Source organism: Cucurbita moschata, unplaced genomic scaffold (genome assembly GCF_002738365.1).
Source record: "Cucurbita moschata cultivar Rifu unplaced genomic scaffold, Cmos_1.0 Cmo_Scf00031, whole genome shotgun sequence".
NCBI classification, from domain to species: Eukaryota; Viridiplantae; Streptophyta; class Magnoliopsida; order Cucurbitales; family Cucurbitaceae; genus Cucurbita; species Cucurbita moschata.
In genome coordinates this window covers 1,132,489-1,152,178 of record NW_019268547.1, presented here as the reverse complement: position 1 = coordinate 1,152,178, position 19,690 = coordinate 1,132,489, and the positions used below count along the sequence as shown (strand labels likewise).

General features: G+C 37.8%; 3 protein-coding genes and 1 long non-coding RNA gene across 5 annotated transcripts; 2 read left to right on the top strand and 2 right to left on the bottom strand.

Annotated features, from left to right (window-relative positions):
* The first annotated feature begins 533 nt into the window (after window positions 1-533).
* On the top strand, window positions 534-5,219 carry LOC111464828 (enoyl-[acyl-carrier-protein] reductase, mitochondrial). The gene is made up of 10 exons (XM_023109079.1): window positions 534-764; window positions 848-945; window positions 1,073-1,204; window positions 2,089-2,232; window positions 2,310-2,412; window positions 2,576-2,675; window positions 3,189-3,265; window positions 3,361-3,439; window positions 4,217-4,335; window positions 4,798-5,219. Exons 1-10 carry the CDS (start codon window positions 601-603, stop codon window positions 4,889-4,891), a joined length of 1,110 nt encoding a protein of 369 aa, XP_022964847.1. The 5' UTR covers window positions 534-600; the 3' UTR covers window positions 4,892-5,219.
* A 1,094-nt stretch (window positions 5,220-6,313) lies between these two features.
* LOC111464827 (uncharacterized protein YKR070W) lies at window positions 6,314-11,790 on the bottom strand. Of its 2 annotated transcripts, XR_002714098.1 has the most exons (13): window positions 11,570-11,790; window positions 11,363-11,466; window positions 11,197-11,232; window positions 10,294-10,367; window positions 10,061-10,101; window positions 9,752-9,823; window positions 9,449-9,650; window positions 8,385-8,480; window positions 8,166-8,233; window positions 7,198-7,393; window positions 6,993-7,076; window positions 6,516-6,627; window positions 6,314-6,485 (listed from the first exon to the last, which is right to left on the bottom strand). XR_002714098.1 is itself a non-coding variant. In XM_023109078.1 (12 exons), the coding sequence occupies exons 1-12, from the start codon at window positions 11,680-11,682 to the stop codon at window positions 6,568-6,570; spliced, it is 1,146 nt and encodes a 381-aa protein (XP_022964846.1). In that variant the 5' UTR covers window positions 11,683-11,790; the 3' UTR covers window positions 6,314-6,567. The 2 variants fall into 2 exon arrangements, 1 of the variants encoding a protein (XP_022964846.1); XM_023109078.1 differs by having other exon boundaries at window positions 6,314-6,627.
* A 518-nt stretch (window positions 11,791-12,308) lies between these two features.
* On the top strand, window positions 12,309-12,959 carry LOC111464831. Its single transcript, XR_002714099.1, has 2 exons — window positions 12,309-12,401; window positions 12,582-12,959. It is a non-coding gene; the product is annotated as an uncharacterized LOC111464831 (long non-coding RNA).
* A 607-nt stretch (window positions 12,960-13,566) lies between these two features.
* On the bottom strand, window positions 13,567-16,950 carry LOC111464829 (mitogen-activated protein kinase homolog NTF6). The gene is made up of 6 exons (XM_023109080.1): window positions 16,650-16,950; window positions 16,342-16,471; window positions 15,732-15,869; window positions 15,200-15,532; window positions 14,307-14,490; window positions 13,567-14,221 (listed from the first exon to the last, which is right to left on the bottom strand). Exons 1-6 carry the CDS (start codon window positions 16,802-16,804, stop codon window positions 14,052-14,054), a joined length of 1,110 nt encoding a protein of 369 aa, XP_022964848.1. The 5' UTR covers window positions 16,805-16,950; the 3' UTR covers window positions 13,567-14,051.
* Window positions 16,951-19,690: the final 2,740 nt, after the last annotated feature.

The following is a 19,690-nucleotide window of genomic DNA, read 5'->3' as shown; positions in this document are numbered from 1 at the left end:
GATTTTTATTTAGTTTAGTTACAATTACGTAATGGTTAATTATGGTCATTAAGTATGAATATTACAACTATTGGAATGCGTTTAATAGTTTCATTTTGAGGCTATAAAAACCTTGTTTGTGGAGTGATTCAAATCTCAAATAAGTGTTCTTGTGTTGAGATATTTGATCAATAAGAATCATTCAAGCTAGACATGATCGATCTTGCTTGTGGAGTGATTCGAATCTCAAACAAGTGTTGTTGCCTTTACATATTCCATCAACAAGGTAATCCGAATCTTATTCCCCTTGTAGTGATTCCTTATCTTATCAAGCTCTAATACCATTTGTAAGCCACCCCTAGTTGTCTAGCTCTGATACCATTTGTAATTCCCTAAGCCCACCCTAGGCACACTATGGATGTTGTTGGTTTTGACTAGTTACTTATAACCCGAACCTTTTAATTTTTTAAAAAGGATTAATGCCAAATTAATTGGAGCATTTATAAAGGGTATTATAGGAAATTTACATAACTAAGACGAGTGTGGAGTGGCTGTCTTCTCCATGAGGCACTAAATCGAACCCCTCAAACGTGAACCAAACCAGAAAGCTTCTCAAAATCAATGGCGTTGGTAGCTTTCAGATTCATCAATGGATCGCGGCTCGCGCTCCGTCGAGCCTATACTCCACCAAAATCTAGAATCATACGAGCGTTCTCGGCGATTATGTCTCCGCCCTCCAGAGCCGTCGTCTACGACCGCCATGGTCCTCCAGACAGCGTTACCAGGTGATTATTCTTCTCGATTTTAACTTAATTTACTTCGCAATTGTTTTTTCTCTATACGATCAGCGGCCATTGGTCTGGTGCAGAGTGGTTAACTTACCGCCGGTGGAAGTGAAAGCGAATGATGTATGTGTGAAAATGCTGGCTGCTCCGATCAACCCCTCCGATATCAACCGCATTGAAGGTATATTTGTTACTGACGAAGCAATTGATTCTTGTTGACTTAGAATTGTAATAGTTTTTCTGATTTTCTGAGATAGAAAGATTTCTTGGATTCTGATGCTGATGTTAGGGAATTTGGGGACTTTTAGGTGTATACCCTGTGAGGCCGGAGGTGCCGGCAGTTGGAGGATATGAGGGAGTTGGAGAAGTGCATTCAGTGGGCTCGGCCGTTCAGGGTCTTTCACCCGGTGACTGGGTTATCCCATCTCCACCTTCTTCTGGTACTCTTTAATCCCAAAAAATGAGTAAACACAAAAAACTGAAATTTTATGGATAATGTTCAGTCCCATGTCATGGTATTTGAAGGCAATGAGCTTGGTGAATCCTTCTTGTAGCATTAATTTCAATGTACATTTCTCTTAGTTTGTTCTGGTGTCATCTGTTTTCTAGGATTATTAAATTTGTTAATTCTTTCATAATTGCAAGCTTTGGTGACCTATCCACTGAGACATGGCTCGGCTTGACACCATACTGTAAACTTGTGAACATTACGTGAGATTCCACATCGGTTAGGGAGGAGAACGAAACATTCTTTATAAGGGTGTGGAAACCTCTCCCTAGTAGACGCGTTTTAAAACCGTGAGGCTTACGGTGATACGTAACGGGCCAAAGCGGACAATATTTGCTAGTAGTGGGCTTGAGCTGTTACAAATGGTATCAGATCCATACACTGAGCGATGTGCCAGCGAAGAGGCTGAGCCCCGAAGGGAGGTGAACACGAGATGGTGTGCCAACAAGGATGCTGGCCCCAAAGGGGGGTGGATTAGGGGTCCCACATCGATTGAAGAAGGAATGAGTGCCAGTGAGGACGTTGGCCCTTGAAGGGGTGATTGTGAGATCTCACATTAGTTGGGCAGGAGAACGAAACATTTTTTTATAAGGGTGTGGAAACCTCTCTCTAGTAGACTCGTTTTAACGAGCCAAGGCAGACAATATCTGCTAGCGATGGGCTTGGGCTCTTACACATTAATTCTAAGGGCTTCAAAACCTTAATCTCTATAAAACATTTCATAAAAATTGCTCTGCAAAACAAACTGTCTGAACAGCTTTGTTTCTTGAAGTTTCATTGTATTGCTTGATGTCCTTTATTGATTTCCACACTTAGGTACATGGCAGACATATGTTGTGAAAGATCAGAGTATTTGGCATAAAATCAACATGGAAGTACCCATGGAATATGCTGCTACCGTTACTGTTAATCCCTTGACTGCTCTGAGGATGCTGGAGGACTTTGTCTCCTTAAAAGCAGGTTTGGTTATTGCAGAAAGTTTGATATTTCCTTCCTTTTTATCAATCAATTCATAATCAATTCTAGGCTTTTGCTAGGAGACTCGATTGTTCAAAATGGATCGACAAGCATAGTTGGACAATGTATCATTCAGCTTGCTCGGATTCGCGGCATCCATAGCATAAATATTATTCGTGATAGGTGCTGAGGCTGAACTAGTTGTTGCTCCATTTTAAACTTGTGGGAATCTATATTTTATATTTAAAATCACTATAGTTCAAATTTATCCATAGTTTGTCTTTCGTTTAAGGCAATCTTTAAGGAGTCCTTCTGTTATTACCATCTTTTGCTTTATTTATTGTAGGGCAGGGTCTGACGAATCAAAAGAAAAACTCAAAAGACTTGGAGCTGATGAAGTTTTCAGTGAGAGTCAGCTTGAAATAAAGAATGTTAAGAGCCTCTTGGTACGTTGGGCTATTTTCCTATTATAATTTGTTGGTAGCAACTAACTGGGAGTGAATTAAGAAGGCATGTTTTTAAGGATTATATGAAATTACAATAAGACTTCTGCAAACAGGTAGCCTCAAATAAAGGGAGAAACAAAGAAGTTGAAAGGCTAGAATCGTATTCTTATGTTCGAGTTGAAGGGTGTTTAGATCAGTCGCTCTACCTTTGATATTTCGAGAGTGCAAAAGAAAAATTCTACTAGATAGCCAGAAATTAAGGGAGGAAAGAAAAAAAAAAAAAACAAAAACAAAATGGAAGAATGAATCAATGGTAATTTTGATGTTTTTGAAGGGGAAGCAAAATCCTACTAGTTCAGATAGCATTTTTCTTACAAATTTGAAATTTAGTGATAGAAGAAGTTGATAAACTGAGGACAATTACAGAAAGACATCCAAGAACCTTCTGCTGTTTTCACGCTTGTTCTTTGTTCTCTTGATTTTCTTCACTAAAATGATTCATTTACATGAAAGGAAAACCTTCCTGAACCTGCTTTGGGATTTAACTGTGTTGGAGGCAATGCTGCTACATTAATTCTCAAGTTCTTGAGGTCCGACTTGTTTCTATCATTAGATTTTTTTCCTTATTGATTATCCATTAGGGTCTAAGATTGTCCTCAAGGTGTAATGATGTGTTTGTTTCCAGGCAGGGAGGAACAATGGTAACATATGGTGGCATGTCTAAGAAACCAATTACAGTGTCAACTTCATCTTTCATTTTTAAGGTAAATGATATTTTTCTTTTTATCGTACTCGTTGCAGGGCCACCATTATAGTTACTTGATTACATGGTTTTAAGATCTAATTTTCATTTTGAATCAATTGGTAATTGATTGGAGATGCATTTGCACAATCAATAAGACTTCTGCATGATAATAAACTTGTCCAAGTCCACCGCTAGCAAATATTGTCCTATTTGGGCTTTCCCTTTCGAGCTTTCCCTCAAGGTTTTTAAAACACGTCTGTTAGGAAGAGGTTTCCACGCTCTTATAAAGAATGCTTCGTTCTCCTCCCAACCGATGTGGGATCTCACGATCCACTCCCCCTCCTTGAGGCCCAGTGTCCTTGCTGGCATTTGTTCCCTTCTCCAATTGATGTGGGACCCCCAACCCTTTCGAAACCCAGCGTCCTTGTTGGCACACTGCCTCGTGTCCACCCCCCTTTGGAGCCCAACCTTGTTGGCACATGTTTTGTGTCTGGCTCTAATACCATTTGTAATAGCCCAAGCCCACCGCTAGCAGATATTGTCCTCTTTAGGCTTTCCCTTTCAGGCTTTTCCATAAAGTTTTTAAAACGCGTCTTTTAGGGAGAGGTTTCTACACCCTTATAAAGAATGCTTCGTTCTCCTCCCCAACCGACGTGGGATGCCAAGAGATCTTTAGGCTTTGGCCTTTCCTCTTAAACAATTGCAGAAGTCACAAGATCGAAAATGTAATCCATCTATCTTTTTCTCAAAGTTCTCCGGTAAAGAGAATAAGCCAATTCATGTGTATGCAATGCAGGACCTTTCTCTGAGGGGATTTTGGTTGCAGAAATTGATGGGTACAGATAAAGCAAAAGAGAGCAGAAAGTTGATAGATTACCTGCTGGATTTAGCACGTGAAGGAAAGTTGAAATACGAGTACGTAATCTGCTTCTGTTTCTTTTATGCATATAATCTTTTGGTTTAAATATGATTTTGATCCTTTGGATCATTTTGATCCATATATTTTCAAAATGTTTATTTTAGTCCCGGCACTTTCAACTTTTGTTCAATTTGGTCCCCCCTATACTGTAATAAATAAACATTTTGGTCCTTCATTTTTATTATATCTCATTTTTTTCATTAAAATTTTAACATTTCACTTCATTCACTAGGTTTTTTGAAATGTAGCCATAAATTTGTATTAATAAGTTTCCATTATATATAAAATTTTGCTAAAATTTGACAAATAGGGATCAAAACGATCATGTTTTAAGCGGTAGAGATCCAAAAGTTGAAAGTACAGGGACCAAAATGAACAAAATATTAACCTGAAAGGGCTTCCTTTTCTGCTATATACTGCTATTCTATTGGACTGAAGTTTTTGAGGTGTTGGTGCAGGATGGAGGTGGTTCCTTTTGACAATTTCCACATTGCACTCAGCAAGGCGCTTGGTATGCAGGGTAGCCAACCTAAACAGGTCATCAAATTCTAACCCTCTGGACACTGTTATACAATTGGCCTTGCTTTTCCAGGATCATACTATAGGTGTAGGTACTTTCCAAGTTTGCTCATGATTTAGTTAGATACATACTAAGATCTGAAAGGTTGTTCCAAGGAAATTGGAGTCTTGTCTCAATTCCAACCCTTCTAGAAAGTGGGAATAAAGCCAACTAGTGTTGTGCTCATTATGAGTTTTAGAAACTAAGAAGTGAATGTTCAAATTGCTAGGGGCAACATTTGATTCACTTGTGAAGCTTCTTCTGCAATTTGATGAATAAAGTCGAACTTATAATAGTTCGAGGTCGGGTTTGTTTATCCAAGGCTATAGATTGGGGTGAACAGAGTTAGGCCGAAACCGACTCGACCGACCAGTCGGTTGCTTTTTCAGCAGGGTCGTCGGAGTCATTGGCCTGAAGGCTCAATGAGAGCCCAGATCGACCGACTGGTTTAAATGAAGTCCCTACAGCAGCTCCCTCTCTTGGGAAGGAGATGATTTATTAAAATCAAAGTTTTTATTATTAATGACCTTAAAAACAATCAATTGAATTAATCTTCATTGTTAAAGATCGATCTTTGCTTGTTTGTACAAGCAACTGATTCTGCCAATTTCGTCGAGGCTATAACCATTACTACTGCCAATTCTTCTAGTCCATATTGCAACTTCTTGGACAATTCATATGTGCCCGACGTGAAAGTCCATCTTTTAAATAGTTTCCTACCTACACCATTATCAAATGCTACAATCAATTTGAAAAATTAGGTTATGCAATTTGGTTAGGTTAGAAAGCTACTAGCTACATACATAAAATCAATAAATATTTAGAATTTATTAATATAAAGGAGCATGCATCGGAAATCAATGAAATCATTCCATTAAAGTAATGCGATCGGAAGCTATTTTTAAAAGATCGTATGAAAAGAATGTTTAAATGTTTGAATGAACGTGTTTGACAAGGTGATTTTACTTGTTGATAAATTCACCCCATATCAACATCCTTTATAAGGGTGTTGAAATCTCTTTACTAATAGATTCATTTTAAAAATGAAAATTCAAAGAAGACAATATTTGCAATGGATTTGAACGGTTACATAATCAATTCCAAAATCCGCTTCTTTTTATCCCTATCTTAGACAACCATCCATACATTTTCCTTCAACTATGTGGCTCGATTCATTTCATTTTGTTACATTTCTCTAAATTATATTAATGGCCTTACTGAAATTACTTTTAGTTCCTAAGATCGTGGTCTGTAAAGTTTCAAAAGACTTTCATCCTTCAAATTTACAAAATGATTCTAAATGGTCTATGACTTAATTTTAATAGACAAACCTTATAGACTGATTAAGTTTATAATTCATTTTGACCATTTAAATTCAACTCATAAGCTAAATATAGAAAGGAAAAAAGAGAATTGGAAAATAAAGAACTTTCCCAAGTTCTATCAATTGGTACAACTAACCAATAAAAAAAGAGGTTTCTTCTATATTTCAATGCGAAGAGATAATATGTAAATTAAGAAAAACTTTTCATCAATAGAAATTGGTAGTAAGGCCGCCATTAATTATGAAAGTAAACGGAATCTCACCCACACCATACCATGCTTCATCCAGCAGAGAATAGCATTATTAATATGTTCTCAAAAGAATCAACTCTCCTTCGTGTCTTTCTCAACATATCCCTTCCTTCTTGAAAATGTAGTCCACTGCTTCTTCAACGGTGTTGACTACCTGCAGAAAAGAATTATGCGTTTTTTCCATATTAACAATTAAGTACTTCCTCTAAAAGAAGAGCTGAAATTAAGATTTCATTCAAAGAGAAAGATATAAAATATCTCGAGTTTCCTTTGGTATATTATATGGATAATCAGATCCACAAAGACAGTGATTGATAATTGTTTTATTGTCTTTCTTCTTCGAGGAAGAGGTGAAACATAATCAACTTTATTCGGGATAGCTATTCAAAATCTTAGTGAAAGACTGAATTTGTTATCTCATGTTTGAGGGCTTCTTCAAACTTCATCCCAAACTCGTCATTTTCTTTCCTAACAGTTAAACGGAGCAGAAAATAACGTGGAGAAAAATGTTTAACCTACCAGATCAGCTGGATGTTTGTCATGATTTTCTCTTCCCTTAAAAACCCCTGTTCTAGTCAGGATAGAAAACCAAGGACTTCCAGCCTGAATTTCAAAAGTATCAGGCCAATGAATGTGATCAGTCAGATTAGTAAGCAACAGAAAATGGGGAAGAACACAAAAAAAAAAAAAGTGGCTTCTTCTTAGCCAGTTAAGATCACCTAACCTGAATTGCTCCATTGATATCGACAGAAGGATTATCCCCTATCATATATAGAGTCTTGAAGTGATTAGTTTCAGTATTCGCATCCATCTTGTTTTGATGAACTGATGACACTAGTTTAAGTACAGCTTCGGCATTGCGAAATACGAGCGGATTTGGTTTTCCATAGCATGTGTACTGCAAAGCATGAGGGTGAATCCTGCATCATAAAATAACACGAGCGCTTCACATATGATCAACTCTAAGATCGAATCAATAGTCGACAAACTTTATTTCTTCTTCGGATTAGGAGAGTTTCCCCACAAAAAACAACTGAATAGGATGCATGTATATTCAATGTTTGAACAAAAAAAAAAAAAAAAAACACTTGCATTAACAAACTAGGTGCAAAAAAGTGACAATGACCATTTATAGGCAGAGATGTTAATAGCAAGCCTTAAAGCGTATTGCTAGACATTGTTGATTTAGCCTTATGTTTAAACAATAGCAAGCATTCTTCAATTTGGTTGTTTTTATTCTTCGGTTACACGGAACATTCGATGTTGGCTAGATATGCATTCCTAAAAAAATACCATGCCTGATTGATCATACAATACAGCATGTTATCTTGGCTATGGCCTCGTGTCATGAGGAAATTTACTGAAAACCAGTGGGTGCGTCAGTTAATTGCAAGTTTTCTTTTCAAATACTTATGAGGTAGTCTAAATTCGTATCTACACAATGATAATGGGAATTTACATCTTTATTCTAAAGCAGGATTACAAAATTTTATAACATGAAATTCTATTGGTTGGCGACTTTTATGCTTAACTTTCAAGGTAGGCAAATTTTTCTGGGATCCTATACTCATATGACAGAAATTACAATGATATGGGTCAGTAATGATCCAAGAGGCAGCATGAACAACTATCTCAACTACTTCCAGACAAGTAACCTATGACATTTAACACCTACGGTAATATTTGTCTTACTTATTGTAGATAGACTCTAGGGCAATTCTGAAAGCTCCCATACCAAAACGTTCACAAGGAAAAGCAGCCTGCCTTAAAGAGAACCATGTTAGTTACAATATTAGAACCATCAAACATTCAATAAAAAGGAAAATAATAGTTGGGGGAGGGGGGGAATGAAAAAAAAAGAGGCAACAGTGAATCAATTCTGAAACGATCCAAGAGTATATGACTAGTAACCTGGTATTCAAGGTCATCGTGTGCAAAATACAAGTTCGGTTGGTGTCCAAATTCTCTTCCTGGAAGACCTCCGGTTCTTAAGATATCACAAAGTACCTGATTTAGCGATACTATGTTGCTTAGTGCATAATTAAACAGAGTAATGAAAAGTTTTGTCTTCTTGTTTAAAAGAGTATCAATAATGGAAATCGATTTCATAATATTGAACTGGCAATTAAGGTGGAAAAGGTTAAAATCAAATGGCCAATCTGAGTAGAGCTCTATAGATAAGGCACCATTGTCATTTCAAGGGTCAATGATTCAATCTCTCGCTCCACGATTGTTGAACTAAATAAAAGGTTTAAACTAAATGTAATAGTCACAAAAATAGACTTTGAAATTGAAGTTATACCTAATTTCAGATAGGGCCCCCGAATTAAGAGTAATTCCTACTTGAAGCAATTGAACACAAGGGAAAATTATCGGTGATAGCATAAGCTATGCTGGTAGTTGTTGGATCAAATCGATAAAATAGGAAGAGAACTTCATAATACATGGATTTCAGAAAGAAGAAACAATTGTTGGAATGCAAAGAACTTCAGTAAGACTAATGACTGCATCATAACAAGAGCACAAAACATTGAACTAACAGTTTTCTCAAGATAAAAACTAAGCCCTACGGGAAATCTTCAAGATCTTGTACAGGGAAAAATGTGCCTAGCCTTTTCATTCCTTGAAAAGGGAAATATTAGAAAAGAGTATCCCATCAGGATTACAGATGAAAAACCCAGCAACCAAAAGCTTCATGGACGGATGGATGGGCTTATATAATGTCTTGCAGAGAAAAGGGAGCAGAGAGAGAAGAAAAAATCTTCACTCACTTCAGTTTGTTCTCCATGTTTTAAGAAGTCTACATTTTCTAAACGCGGAAAGGAAGTTGATTGTTCCTATACTTTAGTTATTTTATCTCATCGAAATTGGAAAAGAATTGATCAATTCCTTCAATAGAGGGCAGAAAGGAAAAATGAGATTAAGATCTATTTATTGCAAGAACACGTCGTGGAAGATATAAAGCTAAAGGCAACCTGAATATCCCTGCTCCAATCAACAGAATCACTAACGATGAAGGCAGCATCAACTCTCTCAGAGCAAACTTTCTTCTTTTCAGCTAGATTTGAGATAGTTTTTTCATGATTAGCCCCATTTATAGTCGTCCATTTCTTATATGGTGCCAGAGGATCAATGTTATCAAAGAAGGATGTATATTCATCAATTGAAAGAACATTCCTGAAGATAAAAGAATGCATAAAGCTCATATAGCAAGGAACAGTCATCGAGTAGATATGATATAAATAAAACCACAAAATTCTATCAGAACAAAAGCTCACCGAAATCCATATTCAGACATCACTGCAGCGGGTTCTCCTTTTCCAACAGCAATCACAAGTTTGTTTTCATATCTGGCACACAAATTGAAGTATCTATGAGATCAAACTTAAAGGAAGTTATTTACTTTACCAACCAACGAATGAAGTTCATTAGTTTTAGCCAAAGTAGACAGATTAAGCTGTGGCTGCTACTGCCTCTATGCATAATCAGGTATAATATTTAAAGGTTTGCATCAACTTCCTGTTATCAGACAAGCTGTTCAAAATATTTAAAGGTTTGCATCAACTTCCGGTCAGATTAAACTATACCTGTTTACAAGGTGTTTAAATGGTGAATGGCCCTGAACAACCTGTTCAAAATCCAAACGAAAGGATATTAAGCAATAATCTATGTGAAAATTTCCTTTGAGTTAACGGGGCAATGGGTAAGAACCTTCCTGGGTTAAAAGGAAAAGTAAGAATAGAGTCTAGAAGAGAAGTATATATGATTAACACTCTTGATTAATCAGCCGTCTAGAAAGGAGTTTGTATGCACATCTTACCTGTAAAGGTGATATATTTACGCCCAAAACTTCACTCAAATCTGAGGCTCTCTTGGATTCACGAACTCCACCTCCTGCAGAAGTAACCAAAACTAGAGCTGAACACACCATTTAAAGCCTCTCAAGATTTCAGACTATACATAATTTATGCCCAAACGGTGTCCTACTAGCAATCCATAAAACCATGAGATCCGTAAATTCAACTAAGGCATTTCAAGAGACTATGAACTTGGCTTCACACAGAATTAAGTAAGTGTAGACCAACTGCCTCAAGAAAGATACTCAGCAACTTTTGATTGTAGTAAAGGCAATATTACTAGTAGGAAAAAAAGGAAACGATTTCAAAACTCATGTAAATAGATCAGAATGGTAGCAACACCAAGGATAATTAAGAAAGAATTTCCTAGGATCCTTGGAACGCTTACCACCCCTTGTAATCCAAACTACAAAATGAGCAAGTGCATTAGCACTCAGCGGCAAGAAACTCTCTCCAACTTTCTCTCTTCAGCCTAAAATCTTAGCCTATCACATTCCATTGCATCCAAAAGTGTGTAGACATATAAGTGTCCTGTGGTGTGTCTGAATATATGTAAATATTGCGACAATATTTGTTACGAAGATTATGACCAGTCCTTCTGTTATAAAATATCTAAATGAATAATAGCTCAATCACGTAGAATAACTCCTAATCATTTCATCATTCATGAACATCGAATTGAAAATTAGAATGTGACAAAGAATAACCCCTTGCCAGGAAAGATGCAATATAAAATAGATATAAATTGGAACGATAATACCAAATCATCATCATTCTTTTACCAAATTGAACAATTATATCATTGAGCAACCCCTAGTTAATTCCGGCACATTAGATTGAAAAGTTGAGTATGATCAGGGAATTACCATTTGTCAGGAAAATATAAGGAACCCTTAATACACCTGCCAAGGCAAAGATTAATACGAGCAAATTCAGTCCCAAAAACTTCCGAAGATACTTCACAAGAGAGAAAAAATAAAAACGATGAAAACATTTCAGCGTGGCTGCCCTCCAAAAACAAAGAAACCATACCGGAATCGTCATATAACTTTCTCAGAGCTTGTGGAGAGCCTCCAATCGGAGCATCGCCTCGGAGAAGCACGCCATCAATGTCGAACGCAATGCCAAACGTTGGTCTGCAAAATAACTATATCAATCACAACAGAATCACACGCTTTTTCTCTCAATCAAGCGATTACAGAAAGATTGAATTCACAAAGAAAGAGATGAAGTAGGAACCTGGTGAATTGCGAGAAAGTATGTGAGAATGAACGCAATAAAATAGATGACAACGGCGGTAATCGGCTTCTGCTTCGGTTCCGCAGCGGCTTTGAGAAGATCCGGAAGCTCATTCTGTGGCTTTTCTTTGTAGTTCAGACTGAAAATGTAGACGTATCGTGCATCACCATTCCAAGTTCATTTTCAATATTGAGAAGCTCGAGCCAGAAATTCTACAAAAATGCTCTATAACTGTAGATTTTAATTTTTAGTCCTAAATTTTTTTAATTTGTCTCATTAACATTTCATTCTAAAATAATAATATAAATATGACGTGGCAGTGACCGTGACCGAAGGAGACATAAGAAATAGAGCCTGGCTGGGTTCAAGCTGGTCTCGTGCCGTCGGTTTGTGTCGGGATATAGAGCCTGATGCCCAGATGTGATAGAGATATATTAGGAAGATATTTCGTAATGATATGATAGAGATATATATGATAGATATTTGATAAAGATTTTATAGAGATATATTTGTTAGATTACATCCCGTAGCTTTAAATTTTTAGGAGCTATATTTAGTAAATTGAAACCATACATATACTCAAGTGCTCTTAAAATGTACTTTCCTTCGTTCTCTGTATTCTCTGTTGTTGTACAATACCCGACGTCATCAATAATAAAACTTGATCGAGTGTGTGCGTTGTTGAGCGATCATAACAATTAGTATTAGAGCTAATAATTGGTATCGATCCTAACAGTTTGCTCATACCGGAGGGATCATCGCCAATGAGTGATCGGTTTGCTAGTTCACGCAAATCTAAAACTCCTTCGTAAGGAGACCCGGAAAAAGAAAGGTAAGCGTCATAACATACATCATAGGGTTTAGGGTCTTGTGATTGTATGAAGGACGCGTGCTCTGTGATCCCTGCACGTGTTTTGTCTTATGATTGTATGATATGTACTATGTTATGTTTTTATACTATGATATATGTTATGACGCGTACAAGTTATTTTGAACTATGTTATGTTATCAGGCGGATATTAGCTTGGCCGTCCCTGGTCGAATCCAAATTGTGGCCCTACACGGTGAGGGTTGTAATCTACCTCAGGGTAATCCATTTCTATTTATTACCTAATTGTTCATATTCCTACTAGTAAAGTTTTAAATTTACGAAGAGGAGCACTTTGACGCCCAGAAAGTCACATGTCCAGACCAACCGCTGACGATTTCTAAAAAGTTATTTGATGCATGAACCTCCATGTACTATGTAATCCATGTTAATAGTTATGTACTATAACTATGAGACATTAGAAAACCATGTATGTTAATCATGAACAACCGACCAGTATCAAGTATGTACGTCTCATAGGAACGCTATGTCAAGAAAAGAATGAAAATGTGACCAGTGTCATGAATATATGTCATGTTTTAATATTATGGGACTTCATGCATTTTGGATGATCCGTGCATAGAGATACTTCTCCATTATGTTTAATACGAATACTTACGTGATATCTATGTTGACCATGATATTATGTGGGTCCTTTCCCTTATTGGCGTATGACATCGTGGGTATGCACTAGCCCGACGAGCTCAGCCCAAAGGATGGTACATATACAAACCCAATTAATGGGTCTCTATACGCAGGCAGACATAGACCATGTACAGGGAAGTACTACACATTCAACCATTCTGGACTAGGAAGCAAAGCCCAAAACCATGTCATAATGTTCTATGAAAAAAATACGTCTCAACATCATTGCTTGTTTTTACATTTTCCAACCCCAACGGTGAAGCTACTTATTGAATATTTTAAATACTCAAGATACGAGTTAGTTCTTTTCAAGTGAAGGTAAGACACCCTTGTACGAATAACAACATTGAACACTCAACTTTTATGATGGCAGCAATATCTCTTATCAACACGTACTAGGAACAAAATTAGCAAAATTTACTCGTTAACCTGTAATTAATCTTAAATCTACTATACTTATATAATCAAAACAAAAACATACACCTAAAAACAATTCAAGAAATTGAAAATTCTTAAAGCTAATATTATTTAAGTTCCTGCCTCCACACAAACAGAGACAATCATCTTTGCACGTTGATAACAGTAATTCCATTATCAACATGAACTCACAATATCAAAAACAAAACTGTGTTTAGTATTAAACAGTAGAAACAATACCAGGAAGAGCAGCAAACCATTTCTTTTTTCCTCCTAGAAGCTCAATCCAAAGGCTGAGGAAGACGCAGCCCTTTTTTATGTCACACCAGCCATCACTGGATGCAAGATTCCAGAAGATGGTGAATATAGAACCTTTCCAATCCTGATAAATGAACCTTTTCCATGATTATATACAAGAACTAGATGTTCCCCAGCTTTCTGACCGCTAACACGACATCGATTCACACTATCATACTCCGCTTAATCTTCGAAAAACAAAATTAACTCTTCATTCAAAACCCAACAAACTGAAGAGGAGCAAAGTGTTTGAAACTACATGTAATTTGGATTGAACTTGAGAGATGCCCTCCATATAAGCTCTTTTATTTCTTCTTCATCCAAGGATGCCTGTTCGAAATCGAAGTTGAAAGGAGAAGGGCAGGTTGGTTCTTCATTGATTTCATGAAGACTTAGTATATATGGGTGATTCATCGCCTCCTCGACTTGTAAACACGATAAGAAATACACATCATGTCAAGAAAATGTAGGTTCTTAAAGTAATGTCAGATGCAAAGGTAGGTGCATTACCAGTTATTCTCTTGCTTGGATCAAAGAGCAGCATCCTCTCTGCAAGATCAACTGCCAGTGGAGGAAGATCTGGGAATTTTTCAATCAGTGGTTGTTTCGGGAAATGAGGAAGTTGCTTAACGTACTTCCTTGCATTATCACTTCTAAGAAACCCGAGATCTGAATCATCTGGTGAACCAAGCAACTGTTTTTGGGGTAAGATAAAGAAATAACTCAATTAAAAAACATCACAAATCTAAGGTTGCAACCCATGCAAATTATAATTCAGGTAGGTAGTTTATTATAATGAATAAGAGCAAATAACAGCCTAAGTCCACCGTTAACAGATATTGTCTTCTTTAGGCTTCCCCTCAAGATTTTAAAACGCATCTGCTAGAGAGAGGTTTTCACACCCTTATAAATAATGCTTCATTCTCCTCCCCAACCGATGTGGGATCTCACAATCCACCCCTCTTTGAAGTCCTAACGTCCTCATTGACACTCGTTCTCTTCTCCAATCGATGTGGGACACCCCAATCCACCCCCTTCAGGGCCAGCGTCCTTGCTGACACAGCTGACACACCGTCTCGTGTCCATCCCCTTCGGGGCTCAGCCTCCTTGCTAGAACATCACCCGATGTCTGGCTCTGATACCATTTGTAACAGCCCAAGTCCACCGCTAGCAGATTTTGTTCTCTTTGGGCTTTCTCTTCCGGGCTTCCCCTCGAGGTTTTAAAACGCATCTACTAGGAAGAGGTTTCCACACCCTTATAAAGAATGTTTTGTTCTCCTCTTCAATCAACGTGGGATCTCACAGATTTGGCTTCAGCTTCGAATTCTTAAGATTAGGGGTAACAATCAGTGCTGCATGTATAATTTCAAACCGCAGGAAAATGGAAGACAGTGATTGAGTACCTCGGTTATAAGCCCCAATTGCTGCACATAGTCTTTTCCAGGGAACAGTGGCTCCCTCCTTAGAATTTCCATGAGAATACATCCAACAGCCCAAATATCAATCGCTGCAGTGTATTCGGAAGTGTTGAGTAGAAGCTCAGGCGCTCGATACCATCGTGTCACAACATATTCTGTCATGAAATCTGTCTCTGATGTTGTTCTTGCTAACCCAAAATCACAAATCTTGAGGTCACAATTTGCATTGAGAAGCAGATTGCTTGGTTTTAGATCTCGGTGCAAGACATTTGCAGAGTGTAAATACTTCAAACCTCGCAGTAATTGGTACAAGAAGTACTGTCCAAACAATAAACAAACACCGCTTTAACAGGCTTAACAAGAGACATGTTCTCTAACCAAACACAAAAATCATTCATACTGTTTCAGATAGCTTCTTGTTGCTTCAACAAAATTATAATCCAAATAAAACTACGTATTAACTACTGAAACAGACATTGGCTAACATCTCAGTGAAAGGATGATAAGTATCCCTTACCTGACAGTGATCGTCTGTCAGAGCCTGGCTAGAGCGAATGATCTGGTGCAGGTCAGTGTCCATTAATTCATACACAATATACACATCATTGAATTTTTCCTTCTCTGGTGGAGGAATTATATCTTTGATTTTTATAATCTGAGAAGAAGGAAAGGAGATCATTATGCTTCAATGATAAGATAATATAAGTTCCTCAGGAAAACTCTCCAAGGATTATATCAGCAATGAATTTTGCAACCATCCCTTCATCAAATTTGTTCATGACATAACAAAAGTACAGCTGAAATAGAAGCAATGCTTCGAATATGTAACTAAAAAGTTCTAGGCGGAAGAGGAGAACAAAACATTCTTTCTAAAGGTGTGGAAACTTCTCCCTAGTAGATACGTTTTAAAACCTTGAAGGGAAGCTCGAAAGAAAAAGCCTAAAGAGGACAATATCTGCTAGAGGTGGGCTTGAACAGTTATAGTTCAAGCATTCGAAATTCAAAATATATAATCCACACGTTTTGCCTCATTAATTAAACTCAAATTCAACCTGAATATCCATTCAAGTATGCACCCAAATGAAGAAATTTAAACCAAGCAAACAGAGCTGAGTTGGGATAAATACATTGTCATGGTCCATATGGCATAGGAGTTCTATCTCACGAAGGGTCCTCTTGGCATCAATCCGGTTATCGAAAGCGTTCCCTATCTTCTTTATCGCTACCTCTTCCTTCGTCTCAGAATTGGTCGTACAACTGATTAAGCAGATTATCAAAATCATAGCACATAAGAAAGCATTCATCAAGAATAAGAAAAATAAACAGAAATTCGATAGATTACCAAAAATCAAAGAACTAGGAAACCCCAAATCAGCAGCAGAAATGGAAAATCAACAATCAGAACAGAGCATGGAGGAGAAGAGACGAGAATTACCAAACAATGCCGTAAGCACCGCGTCCAACAGGTTGAATCGAAGGGGCGTACTTGGCGGAGACCTCGAAGAAGTTGCCGAGAACGTTGTAGAGCAAGTACTTGCCGTCGTAGGTGGGAAACCCTTTAATCTCCATAGCGGAAGAATCGTTCTCCATGTTCTTGGATCTGCAAATGGGTGAAAATCTGAGACGAAGAAGCTTTGAGTGATGATGGCGAGAGAGGGAGAGCGTTAAAAAGATTGGAAGGAGAAGGAGAAAAAGCGTCGGCGTCTCATCTGGAATTCTACTTTGCGCGTCTTTCACAGTTTGAAACTTTGAAATTTGAATATTCATTCTTCACTTTTCTTTTCTCTTTTGGGTCCCCATTAGTCAAGTGAATAAGACAAATAAATTAAATTTGTATATGCCTTTTGTTTTCTCCATTTTTTAAATTAAATCGTTCTCGTTCTCGTTTGATAACCATTTTTGTAACGGACTATTTTGACCTATTACGTATCGATGTCAGTCAATGTAGGATCTTACAATCCGCCCTCCTTGGAGGCCAGCGTTCTCGTTGCTACACCGTTTGGACCGTTTGGTGTCTAGCTCTAATACCATTTGTAACAGTCCAAGCCCACTGCCAGTAGATATTGTCTGTTTTTACTCCTTACTTATCGTTATTAGACTCACGATTTTAAAACGCGTCTACTAGGAAGAGGTTTCCACACCCTTATGAGTAATAATTCGTTCCCCTCTCCAACTGATGTGGGATCTCACAATCTACCGTCCAATGAGAGCGACGTTCTCATTGGTACACTGTTCGGTGTCTGGCTCTGATATCATTTATAATAACTCAAGCCCACCGCTAGTAAATATTGTCTGGTTTGGCTCGTTACGTATCGTCATCAGCCTCATGATTCTAAAACGCATCTACTAGGAAGAGGTTTTCACACTCTTATAAGTAATACTTTGTTCTCCTCTCCAACCGATGTGGGATCTCACAATCCACCCTCCTTGAGGACCAACGTTCTCGCTGATACACCACCCGGTGTCTGGCTTTGATACTATTTGTAACAGCCTAAGCCCACCGCTACTATATATTGTCTGCTTTTGCTCGTTATGTATCGTCGTCAGCCTCATGATTCTAAACCGCATCTATTAGGAAGAGGTTTCCACACTCTTATAAGTAATACTTCATTCTCCTCTCCAACCGATATGGGATCTCACAATCCACCCTCCTTAAGGGCCAGCGTTCTCACTGGTACACCTTCTAGTGTTTAGCTCTGATACCATTCGTTAGCCCAAGCCCACCGCTAGTAGACATTATCTGTTTTGGCCCTTTACGTATTGTCGTCAGCCTCATGATTCTAAAACGTGCCTACTAAGAAAAGGTTTCCACACCCTTGTAAATAATATTTCGTTCCCCTCTCCAAGATGTGGGATCTCACAATTCACCCTCTTTGATGGCTCAGCATTCTCGCTAGCACGACGACCGGTGTCTGTTCTAATATCATTTGTGACAACTCAAGTCCACCACTAATAGATATTGTTTGTTTTGGCCTATTATGTATCGTCATGAGTCATACTCGTTTTGAAACCATGAGACTGACAACGATACGTAACATACTAAAATGGACAATATTTAATAGCGGTGAGCTTGAGCTGTTACAATTTTGGTCCTACTGTTTCTTAACCACAACGAAAAGAAGTTTCAAAGCATCCAACATGGAGTATCTCGTTTCATAGTCAAACATTAAGGTCCACAGGAAGAAGGGTTTTATACTCGAGATTTAGTTGTAATGCCTCAGTGCTGAAATGCTTAATTTCACAAACAACCATAATAGTAATTGCATACCGAGCATTACAAGCGATACCATAGAGAGTATCATTAGAGATCGTGGCAATCTTTCCAGCTTTAAGAGCATCGATAGCCTCTTGAGGCAGAGCGAATTGCTTATAGCATGTTCTCAGTGTCACGGTCATGCTCGTTCAAGGCATGCTGTCTGTGGTCGCATGCCTATGCCATGTCGAATCTTTTATTTAATTTCATGTTATATTGCCTTACTATTGTATTTTCTGTTTGTATGACTACGGGACGAAATCATGTCTAGGCCTGTCAGACCCGAATCTACTTAAAATGTACTATAGGGAGTGTGACTAGTTGTCAAACTCCTCCCTTGATTTTGTATGACCATTCGACTAAATCATGTCTAAGCCTGTTAGACCTGAATCGCCTCAAAAGATACTATAGGCGGATGCGACTAGTTGCAAATTCTCCATTCCTGGAAAGTTATATGTTATTTAATCCGTTGTTTTGACTTTTGCTTATAGTTATATTACGTTGGTTTCAAATCTTATTTAATTTTTACTTTCAAACTCGCTTTCGAAAATCTCTGTGCTCCGTTTTCTAAACCCTTCTTTTCAATACAGGGCCAGAGGCTTGAGCATACGTTGTTCGGCCGTAGGCGACGCGAATCCAAGCTCTATCTGGTGGTATAATATAGATGTCTTCTCTGTCAATAGTCAATCAATCAGGCAAAGCAGGAGCCAAGCCAACACACTGGGAGAATCCCTTACTTGTTCGGCTAGCGGATGTAATATAGTACGAGAATGTATAAGTCAAGTTCGGTACACCAAGCCGTTACACAAATCTCTTTCGTTCAAATAGGTTATCTCATATCAGCCGACCAATCAACAAAGATCTGAAGAATGACCGACCCGTTTTTGAGCCTACGAAAGGAAATTCCATTAGAATATGTAATAAAAACGTGAATAGGAGACCGGCCGTAGGCTATGCAAATCCAAGTTGGCTTGACTCACTCGATATTGGGAGTGAGTGTCACACAATCGCAAAATCCGCACAACCTCATACAACATTTTTTCAAGTTGTACGTCGTAAATTTAAATGGTAAATGACATATAAAATCGTATATAGTAAAAAGTTATATATGGTAAAAATGTATATGGTAGATAGTAATATACAAATTGAGGGGAACCTTTAGTAACTTTTAGTCAATATTTCTCCTTGCATTTTCTCTGTCTTTTTTTTTTTTTTTTTTTTTT